Consider the following 12355-nt stretch of genomic DNA (forward strand, 5'->3'; position numbering starts at 1 on the left):
CAAGAGCAAGGACGGTACCTCGGAACATTTTCCGAGGAGTCTCCCGGTCGTTGTATTATAATTCACAAAAATATTTGGCCTGGATTATATCTCGCGATAAAATCCTTTTTGTCTCTACGTGTATCGGAAGAAAAGCTTCAACCCAACATTCGCATGCGCATCCGATAATGTGCAATCATCCGTTATTCGATCGCATCCGCATATGACCACGAATGATCGATCTCACTATCTTGCATCTCGACAACGTCGCATAAGCAACGCTCGAAGTCACACCGGGACGAAATGACGTGAATCACCTGGCAAATAAGAATAAAATAAAGCCGACAGATCGCTTACTCTAATGGTCTCATTAATGCCATTTGACAAACGTTCGAACGATAATATTGCAAGACAGTCATCTATTAAAATTATTTTTAGATAAATATTATCTAAAAATAATAATTGAATTGACATAATAATTTCACAATGTGATACCCTTCGTAGTTTTTTCCCCATACTATTTATAGCGATTTATAATCGCTATAGTAATATCGATTCCGCACGTGAACCGATAATTTGTTTCCATTTACATTAAAATTTACAGATTGTTTAATTTTGTATATTATTGTACTACTTTCATATTCTTTTACACAGCGATATTTCAATATTATAATAATAAAATATTAAATGTAGATTGTGGTCTACGAAATTGGATATCACACCACAGTGAAATATACAATTTATTGATATAAAATTTATGTAAATAATTGTGTGTTAAAATATATATATATATATATATATATATATATATATATATATATATATATATCATCGGAATTGTGTATCAATAGATATAATGCAATAATATAAACATTGATATGATAAATATCTTGAAAATACTTTTTAGACTTCATTCTTTATGATCTTTCAAAATTATAAATAAAATATTTAATTTTTAAAAACAAAATCTACACATATAATGCGTTGATAACAAAAAAATTTATATTTATGTCTCCATACATATAACACATATGAATATATGCACAGGCATGTTTGAATTGTTAGAATTATCAAAGAACAGATCTAGCCAAGCAGCGTGCAGTCACATGGACCAGATAGTTCACGAATCATTGATCACAAAATCATTGAACAAGAAACGCTGATACATAATCTATGGTAGTACTCTAACTCGCATGTGTCAATTACAGACAATGAACTACTTTAAAGAAGGAGTGCAATAATGTGCAGATTGTGTTTCTTATTGCAATAATTCAAACGCGAGATCGGGAAAATATGCAATTTAATTTGTATGCCTTGATTATATAAGATTGAAAGACATAATCAAAGTGCTAAAGAAGCATGAAATGGATGACAGACTAATTCATGTTATATGAGAAATAAACATGGAGAATGACACCCAGATTAAAAGCACAGATTGTTTGAGAAGATTAAAATATCAACGGAAATAAGGCGATAGCGGAATAAGGAGATAGCTCGAATCCAACATTATTAAATGTAATAATGGATAAAATTACAAAAGAAATAACCAACAAGAAAATGTTATCGGATGGATAATGGCAATGCAAAGATTGTGTGCTATGCAAATGACGCAGTGTTAATAGTTGAAACGAAAGATGATTTACAAAGGATGCTTTATACTTTCGACGAGGTTCTATAGTAAGAAGAAAACAGTCGGCTTGTTTGTAATTTACAATTACTTATATCCACATTTCCACCGCGTCATGTTGTCAAAAAGGCATATCTTTAAAATTCTTAAAGTAATTTAATAAATGTTAGCATACGTACTAGCTACTAATATACTGAATATTAATATATTTACACATATTTAGGAAATATTTTTGTTTACGGTACGTATTTTGCATCTGCTTATATGTGTATTCTTCAAATCATTTCCTTTAAAAAGCTTCACATGTCAATATTAATCAGAATCCATTAGAATCGTAAATATGCATTTAAAAGAAATTATGCCTCGGAAAATATAATTTCGCGATGATATCTAGCAACCTACCTCTCAAAATTTCATTTAATTATATTTTGTGTTAGTCATTAATGAAGCAATTATAAAATTCAGAGAAAAAAGAAAAAAGTAGCACTGAAGTGTGCTACATATTAGTATTTCTCTTAATTTATTATTTTAATGAGATATATATATATATATATATATATATATATATATGTAATTTTATGCAAGAAAACGCAATTCTCTCGCGACAAATTTTCACAAGATCAGACCGTATTTTACTTCGCACTAAAATGTTGAAATGTCATTTTCTGAGCGATGTTATGTGGAGCGCGAAGCATGATATCTACAATGGTCATTTTATTTTCGTGGAAATCAGGTCACGTAATCCTTCATCATAAGTCGGAAAGTTTTAATTACAATACAGATAATGATGACAAACGATGCGTGATATCAGTGTCACCGCAAGAAGGGAATGTATTCACAGTTGGCCATTTTCAACTTTATTCGGGACAAGAAGTATTGATGGTGATTGATATCTCAGCTAGTTCAATATTTATCGAATTGGTGCCATTGATATCGAGCTTTGGAAATTTACAGTGTAAGGCGGATAAAATAAAATTCTTTATATTTTACTTATTCTTTATTTTTTATCAAGTTTTTACGCGTAGATAAAAAATAGACCCGAGATAATGTCAGTGTGTGTATGTGTGTGTGATAAAATTTATTTTAGTTATGATCAATCGGAAATATTTCCGTAATTCTTGTGGTTCGTAAATCGTCATATTAGAAATATCGAAATGTTTTTAAGGTATTAACAAATAACACTCGTGTAAAACAAAATCAATTGTACAAGATAAGAATAATGAAAGTTATAATCTTTATACTTAAATTTCTAAGTATAAAGATTAAGATATTAATATTATAAGAAGACAGAGAGAATTGTGAAATATTTAAAAACTTGGCTCATTATCTCTCATTGAGGTTTGATTATAACTTACAAAAGTTATTTATTGAATTTTGATTTATATTCTGGAATCCCGAAATCTAGAGACTGAAGGCAAAAATAACGTCTTAGATCGAGAATAAATACGAGAAATCACATGGATGGGATTTGAGCCCGATGGGAATCGTAGAAATACGTACACACACACACACACACACACACACATATATATATATATACGCGACGTGTAAATGGGAACGGTTTCTTTTCACGACGTGTTCGTGATCGCTTGTACTCGCGGGCAGTGATTAGGAGCGATGCGTGAAACGTTCGTAACGTTAATGAAAGAAGAGATCGCCCGCGGTACGTGACGTGCCATTTCCACTCGCGGTCAGATCAAGCGGAGAATTTTATCCTCTGTAGCGCGCGATTGTTCTCGCCCGATCCGGCGCGGCGACGTGACGGCGTTTATTGGATCGATACACCGGTTCTTTTCTCTTCTCTCGACGCTAATAAAAAGCATCGACTCGATATTATCCACTGTATGTGGCGCGGCGGGTTACTGACGGCACTGGTGTTCTGCCATCTCTTGATGATATAAAAAATGGCGTGCGCGAAGCTAGCAACACGGCAACGTGACGTGGAGTAATTATCAACAGCCGAACACGTACATAACGCATCGAGATACGGTGGTGCATTGCGTCTACATTTTCGTGCGTAAAATGTTTCTCAAGACATTCGTTAAGCCTCTATATATACCTTCCCGCTTCTATATTTTCTCTCACTTTTCCCAAGACGCATCTAAAGTTCGAAAATGCGACAATCGTTATGTAAAATTGCGTTTTCAATTTTAGAGAAGAGTTTAAAATCTATTTTTTCAAACACAACCACAAGCTGCTGCAATAGCAGATTATCTAAGATGAGATTAGTTTGGTAATTTAAATTTATATGAAAAATTGAAAATTCTCTAAAAAGAAATTAATTTCGAAAAATTGTCTCGTTTCTGTATTTCGAAACATTTTTATGAATCACTTGATTACGTAATAAGATATGACGCACAGATTTCTATCAGTACATTTGCCATAAGAAGACATTTACAATGTGATTTGATTGTAATTTATTTACATCAAACATGTCAAATGAAATGCAGAAAACACGTATAATTCAGTAGCTATGTTTTTTTTTCGCAAATGTCACGACCTTCATATATAAATTCTGATTCATATCCCGGTTAATTTTAAATCGTTAATCGAACAGAATAATGAATATATTATAACATTCATAAGATTTCAAGGAGATACGATTTTATTGATTCGATGTAGTTTATATGTTGAATCTAATTTGCTATATTCATATTTCTCAAGGTTCCGCGCAGGATATAATCCATTTAAGGAAATTTTAAATTAATAATGGTTTAAACTCGTTCTATATACATATATTGTATGTCATCAATTGAACAGAGATTCCAGATATTTTTAGATACAATTAACAATTTAAATTTATATGAAAAATTATAAATTATCATGTACAATTGTAAGACTATTCGTCAAATTATTTATTTGATAGCAGTTAATTTTGAATTTACTTGTACATTCAGAATAAGCCCCTCGTTAATATCTCATTTTTCAAAATATTTAAATCAAGTACACTCGCTCGTGTATGTGATAACGCACACACTTTTCTCATAAAACAATACCTTTCTAGAAACATGGGTTGCAGTGATTCATAATCGGAAATTAATAAAATTAAACATTTCATATCTCTCTATTTGCGGATGAATTCGTATCCATTCGTGTGCTTTTTTAATGGGAATTAGTGTGTAACAAACTCCAATGAATCGAATTTAAATCCATTGTTGTAATTTTATTACGCGATGTATTAACAAACAAACGTTTTCGATAGGTCCTATCTAAATGTATCTAACTGATATTTATCAACGCATTTATTACTTCATTACTTTCATATTTTATAAATCCGTTACTTCAAATATTAAAGTTATAATCAACGAATTAGATTTTACGCAACGTATCACGTAGTAACTTAAGCGATTATTTAGCGTATATAATATAACCGAAGCACAAGAGCCACTCTTAAATTACATAAGTGTTACAAGGTTAAAATGATCTTTCATCAAATTCTCCTCACTTTTCAAACAGACAGGTCGTAGCGAATACAAATTTCAAATTCGGTATTAGACTAGAATTTTAAAAAAATTTACATATATATATATATATATATTTTTTTTTTAAATGACTCTCGAAAATTATGAGGAGACGAGTAGACCGGAAGCGCTTATCTGACGACAACGTATTTTTTTTTTCTTCCTATTCAACTATTAAACGATCATCGTCGTCTCCGAAATATTTATACATTAGTCAATTTCGTACGATCGATTTGTTCATTTCGGCCGAGTCTTCACTGGCTGGTTCTGCATCCGTAAAAGCCGCGAAGCTACTACCCGTAGCTGCTCACTTAACTAATTCTTACGGTCTCACGTACCATAAGCTGACGCGGCTGAAAATGATGAGCCTGAGATTCGAGATTACACACGTACCGAGGAACACGTTTCGAGTTATGGCACAGAATATGAAACGTTCTCTCGCGTTGAATTTATGAAAAGGAATTAATTTGCGCGATATGGCCGCGCGCGACGGAAAGCGTTTCTCGCGAAAAAGCCGCGACGACATTATCGATGCGAGCGAAAATAAAATGTAAAAATAACGTCGACAGAAATAAACGAAATGTAAGAAACATCGTAATGCGATTAAATGGGCCTTGCAATGGTTATACGCAAAGATATTTTAAAAACGATACTCGTCGTTAAGAGATTTGATAAAAACCATTAATGTTATAATATGCAAGATGTTAAATTATTGTAGTATAAAGGATATATTTTTGGCTTTGGTATCTCTTTTACTTGATACATCTTAGAATGCAACGTAGAACGTGTCTCGGAAGAGATAAAGCCGTTGAAATATTCCATTGTTTAGCAGAAATCACACGCTAACTATATATTGTTTTCCATCTTGTATTATTCGATAACAATTAATCGCACAAAAGCCTGGCACTACTTAATTAATCATAGATGCGGCACGTATTGACGGTATCAACATTAGACCCTCCAACAAACAGTCAATGTTCTCAACAATGACGCAAACTACAGGTGTGTCAACTCTACCGATTAGATAATATTAAGTAAACGCCACGTGAAACAAAAGTGATGTTTTTATTGATTGTCAAATAAAAAAAGTATATTGCTGTGTCATAAGAGTATATATAAAGCCTATTTTGTATAATGAAAACAGAAAATAGACAAGTTTTATATATAAGTAAATTTATAAGTTTTATAAATAATTGTATATTATAATTTGTACACATAGCCAGATTAATTTATAAAAAAATTAGATGCAATAATTTAATAATTAATTAATATAAAATATAAGAAAAAAAAATAGCAAATTAAAAATTATAAAATATGTTTCAAAGAAAATGTATGGGAATATTTAACGTGACCTTCTGTTATTGTTAAATAGGATAAGATAAATGCAACCAAGATATGACAAGTTCCGACAATCGGCAGCAAATGTGTAGAAAAAAATAAGACAATCTTACGTACGTAAGTTATGTCAACCGGTAGAAATCCATGAGTTCATACGATTCTGTGTGGAATTAAGCACGAAAATTGATAACGCGAAGATATAAATTCGTTCGTTTATCATCAGCCGCGCAGTTTGATTTGAATTAACACGCGGGTTCACAGTTAGTCTCGCACGATGCGCATCTTACTTTTCACGATTCTGTGCCTCTTCACGACAGCTACAGTAGCAAAGACTGATTTCGTTAAAGGTCTACGTCAGGAAGGTGATCACGTGATCAAGAATAAAGACATTTTCATAGTAAGTTGTTTTAGAAGTATCGTATTAAATATAAAGGAGAGAAAATTTGTTTTTTTATCTTAAAATGTTCTATTATCTAAAAATGTTTTATTATTTCATATAGAAAATCAATTTATTTATCCGATTTTAAGGAATCTTTTAATTTAGAAATTATGTGTTTTTAATTTATGTAAATGAATTTCATATTACATTTTTGTAGATATTAAGAAAACCTCGTCTCATGTTATTTATCGTAATAACTTTTAATATATATTCAATATATAAAAATTAATAAATTTTAGTGATAATTTATTAACACTTACTTATATTTGTATATTCTTTCTAAAATCAAGTAGTTTAATTTTAATATGACTGTTTTATGATTATTACTACTAATATATTATTTATATATTACAGCCTGCAATTCCCTGGAACTTTATGATAGCAACAATCCGTTTTTCAACTCAATCATTAGATGAAGTTATCAACTATGTTAAAATCAGTAGTGTACAAGGCAAAGAAGTCACATACGTAGTGAAAAAGGGTGACATTGGCAGACCGTATCTAGTATTAAAGGCTATTGGAAAATTCTGGCAGGGATTAAACTTACACGTAGAAGGTTTCGCTATACGTATTCCCACAACATTCAATTACAAAAATAGTAACACATCCAATGATAGTAGCAGCAATATATTCAAAGATAAAAGTAGTAATACATTCAACGATGGAAGCAGCAGCGCATCCGATGATAACAACAATAGCTCATCCGACGATGAAAGCAGTAACACATCTGAAGATAAAAACAGCAACGAATCCGATGATGAAAACAGCAGCACATCTAATGATAAAAGCAGCAGCACATCCGATGATGAAAACAGCAGCACATCTAATGATAAAAGCAGCAACACATCCGATGATGAAAGCAGCAGTACATCTGATAATGACAGCAGTAGCAGCACATCCGATAATGGAAATGGCAGTATATCTAATGATGGAAGCAACACTACTCCCGATAGAGAAAGCAATACTAGTTCAGATAGTGGAAACAACAGCACACCCGGTAATGGAAGCAGCAGCGCATCTGATGGAAGCAACACTACTCCCAATAGAGAAAGCAATACTACTCCAGATAATAGAAGCAGCAGCACACCTGGTAGCAGCAACTCCTCTGATGATGAAAACAACAATATACCTGATAATGGAAGCAGCACCACTCCCGATAGTGGAAGCAACAGCACACCCAATAATACAAGCAGCACGTCATCCGGTGACGGAAACAACAATAGTAAAAGTAGCACTACTCCCGTTAGCGGAAGTAACACCACTCCCGATAGTGAAACGAACACTACTCCTGACAGTGGAAGCAACAACACGCCCAACGATGAAAACAGCAGCACACCTGGTAGTGGAAGTAGCAATCCATCCGATGATGGAAATAACAATAGTGAAAGCAGCACTACTCTCGATAGCGGAAGCAACAGTACTCCTGATGGCGGAAGCAACACTACTCCCGACAGCGGAAGCAACAACACGCCCAACAATGAAAATAGCAGCACACCTGGTAGTGAAAGTAGCAGTCCATCCGATGACGGAAACAACAATAGTAAAAGTAGCACTACTCCCGTTAGCGGAAGTAACACCACTCCCGATAGTGAAACGAACACTACTACTGACAGTGGAAGCAACAACACGCCCAACGATGAAAACAGCAGTACACCTGGTAGTGGAAGTAGCAATCCATCCGATGATGGAAATAACAATAGTGAAAGCAGCACTACTCTCGATAGCGGAAGCAACAGTACTCTTGATGGCGGAAGCAACACTACTCCCGACAGCGGAAGCAACACTACTCCCGACAGCGGAAGCAACAACACGCCCAACGATGAAAACAGCAGCACACCTGGTAGTGAAAGTAGCAGTCCATCCGATGATGGAAACAACAATAGTGAAAGCAGCACTACTCCCGTTAGCGGAAGGAACAGTACTCCTGATGGCGAAAGCAACACTACTCCCGACAGCGGAAGCAACAACACGCCCAACGATGAAAACAGCAGCACACCTGGTAGTGGAAGTAGCAGTCCATCCGATGATGGAAACAACAATAGTGAAAGCAGCACTACTCCCGTTAGCGGAAGGAACAGTACTCCTGATGGCGGAAGCAACACTACTCCCGACAGCGGAAGCAACAACACGCCCAACGATGAAAACAGCAGCACACCTGGTAGTGGAAGTAGCAGTCCATCCGATGATGGAAACAACAATAGTGAAAGCAGCACTACTCTCGATAGCGGAAGGAACAGTACTCCTGATGGCGGAAGCAACACTACTCCCGACAGCGGAAGCAACAACACGCCCAACGATGAAAACAGCAGCACACCTGGTAGTGGAAGTAGCAGTCCATCCGATGATGGAAACAACAATAGTGAAAGCAGCACTACTCTCGATAGCGGAAGCAACAGTACTCCTGATGGCGGAAGCAACACTACTCCCGACAGCGGAAGCAACAACACGCCCAACGATGAAAACAGCAGCACACCTGATAGTGGAAGCAGCAGTCTATCTGATGATGGAAATAACAATAGTGAAAGCAGCACTACTCTCGATAGCGGAAGCAACATCACTTCCAACAGTGAAAGCAATACCACTCTTGACAGTGGACCCAATAATACTTCCAACAGTGCAAGCAGCAGCACACCCGCCGATGAAAGTAGTAACACATCTGACAGTACAAGCAGCAGTACGCCCAACGATAAAAACAGTAGCACATCCAATAATGGAAGCAATACCACTTCCGACAGTGGAAGTAGCAGCACGTTAAACGATACAAACGTCTGAATATATAACAATTAACACATAATTATATTATTGCATGTACATAAAATATATGTATAAAGATCGCGATTATATTATGCAATTATTTAATTGCATTATTTAATTAGTATATAATAATACATATGTATGGACAAATGTGTAATTATATATAAGTAAGAATATATGTTTTAATTTATTTAATACGTTTCATCAATTTTATATACTGTGCATTTTTTTATATTCAGTATACGCCGGTGCGTACCTTGTAATTTTACGACTCTCGTGGGCTACGTAACATCGGGTTTGTATTTTCCCCATAAAGCGCTCTTTCGGACTCTCTTTCTTTCTTTCTCTCATAACACAGTTCGACTAAGGTAAACCTCCAGTCCGTTCGCAGGTAAACGATTATCTTCTCCCATGGCCCCCATCGTCTCTCGCAAAGGAACTTGGTATCTCTCGTTGCAAATCTCAGCAAGACTGCGTCGGTGCTTATTATACCACGTGACGAAATGATAGTGTTCACGACCAAACACAAAGAGACATTCGTCCCGATCGCGTGAATCGTGTAATCGCGTGCAAACTGTTCCACGCCCAGGGAACGCAGAAAATTTTACGCATATATATAGCGAGATGGTTTTTGTAAATTCACATATGCACATATGTTATGTACGTTATTCGAGAATAGAACGGGAGTCGTAATCGCTTATAAACAGTGTATTCCACGCATATCGTTACATTAAATAGGAAGCGCGTTTAACTTATTTTCCGTATAACGAAACGTGCAAAATATCGTAATGGAAAAGAAGCTTATTATGCTTTGTAAGATTAAATCAATTATGCATTTCTCTATTTCTTATTTTCATTTAATATATTATTCCAGTCAAAGTGCGTTTCAAAATTATTGCGAAATAAAAGAACTTTCAAGCTCACTCTTCCATTTCTTTTTTACGCTGAATTCTAATATTTGTTAAATTATCGTGTAACACTAGACTGTAATATTTCTCTCTCTACGGATAAATATAATATTCATTAACTTTTTCTCTCTCTCTCTCTCTCTCTCTTCTTTAGTAATACTTTATTTTATTTTTTTTTTGCTGGTAAAAGAGAAAGGCCTTTCCTTTATGTACGCTGTAAAACTTCAAGCTGCATAAAATTATCGGCATTGCAGCATGCGATGAGTGTACGACCCTTTTTATATTTCTATTTTTTTTTTACGTTGACTGATCAAGCACAAAAGCGTTTTTATTTTTAAACGATAACCACGGCCGGGGCGCGCTTTACCTTTCCTTTATATATGTAAGAAAAAACCCACTGAAAAACTTTTACTCATCTCGCGCACAGTATTACGCGCATAGCACACGCGCGCACACACACACACATGCACAAAAAATATACATACATCCACACAAGATATTGCGCCCTGACGATTAAGAGAACGTTAAGAGGTCGAGCAAGCAGGCTACGAAACTCGTGCACCGATATTTCGGATGATGGATCGATACGGTGCCAACTGCGGTAATTTCTCTCTGACGAGAAGCTAAACGAGATATGAACGACACGATTAATTCCCCCGAACGATCTTTTTCGGCGCTGTTAACGGTTATCTGATTGGCTCACGCAGCACCCGACGTTACAGTGCAACGTAACGAGCTGTAGTGCAATCGCCTTTTTTTACTGGCACGATGGTGGCGGCGGCGGCGTGTATTCTTTTTGCGCGACCGATGCGAGAATCCGGCTGGCAAGACCGGGCCGGCTGGTTATTACCGCGAAAGAAGCGTGTTGAGCGCGAAATAATGTTTGCACGGATCTGCAACACGTACGTTTAATTAATAAACAGCACTCACTCAATATGCGTATGCCAGTGGCCGCCACGTTTTTTAAATAAGCACTACTGAAAATAACCGTTTGAATAGTTTCGTTTAAAAATATAATGTTTTCATTATTAATATATTTTTCTCCAAATACAATGGATACAGCAATAATCACAACTATTAATTATTAAAATATTATAATAATTTTGATAGAAATTATCAAAAATTTCTTATTTAAAATTCTTTTCCAAATTGCATTAACTATTGTATTAACTTGGCTAAAGAATATTATTATTTTTCAATTTTCCAAATATTTCTTCAAATATATATTATTTTGAAAATAACTATTAAGTTTATTTTTAATAATATAAATTGCGAAAAGAAATAATATTATAATAAAGAGATATAAGTAATAAAATATAAACAAAAGCAGATCTAAACACGTAAGTCATAAGAGAGAATACAAGTAAAATAAATTCTTTAAAAAATAACAATGAAATATTTTTCTGCTTATCAAATAAAAAAAATATCAATTATCATTATTTCATATTAATCAGTTATGATCTAACTAGAGAAATAGTTTTCAGATTAATATTTTTATTTTCTATATATACTCAAATATTATTTTTATTCACTTTTGCACGTATATCGATAATATTTCTATAATATTGTCAAATTTAAAGTTTTAAACAAAACTGCCACGCGTAATCTGAACTTTTTACATACGACAAACTTACAGCTCATTGTAATATTATCTTTTTGCAACTCTGGTCATTCACGAATATTTAATAAATAGCGTCAGCTTCGGGCAGATATGCACCTTGTTTGCATTGCAAGCGCACGTGACGTTTGCAGGTTGGGAATGAAATATGTATCACGCGAGCGGTTTTAGCACGTATGTCGCGTTCAAACATTTTACGCATTCATAACGACGTAGGCAATTATCCCCAAG

The 12355-nt window shown here is 34.6% G+C and overlaps 1 protein-coding gene across 1 annotated transcript; it reads left to right on the forward strand.

The window, feature by feature from the left end:
• The first annotated feature begins 6624 nt into the window (after positions 1 to 6624).
• LOC140668329 (uncharacterized) lies at positions 6625 to 9793 on the forward strand. The gene is made up of 2 exons (XM_072897249.1): positions 6625 to 6802; positions 7199 to 9793. Exons 1-2 carry the CDS (start codon positions 6680 to 6682, stop codon positions 9614 to 9616), a joined length of 2541 nt encoding a protein of 846 aa, XP_072753350.1. The 5' UTR covers positions 6625 to 6679; the 3' UTR covers positions 9617 to 9793.
• The last annotated feature ends 2562 nt before the right edge of the window (positions 9794 to 12355 follow it).

Source organism: Anoplolepis gracilipes, chromosome 8 (assembly GCF_047496725.1).
Source record: "Anoplolepis gracilipes chromosome 8, ASM4749672v1, whole genome shotgun sequence".
Taxonomy (NCBI): domain Eukaryota; kingdom Metazoa; phylum Arthropoda; class Insecta; order Hymenoptera; family Formicidae; genus Anoplolepis; species Anoplolepis gracilipes.

What these genes read in the sequence shown, in the direction of transcription:
- LOC140668329 (XM_072897249.1), top strand. Translation starts at nt 6,680, where the DNA reads ATGCGCATCTTACTTTTCACGATTCTGTGCCTCTTCACGACAGCTACA. An exon ending in AGAATAAAGACATTTTCATA is followed by an intron (nt 6,803 to 7,198) that starts GTAAGTTGTTTT and finishes TATATATTACAG; the next exon opens with CCTGCAATTCCCTGGAACTT.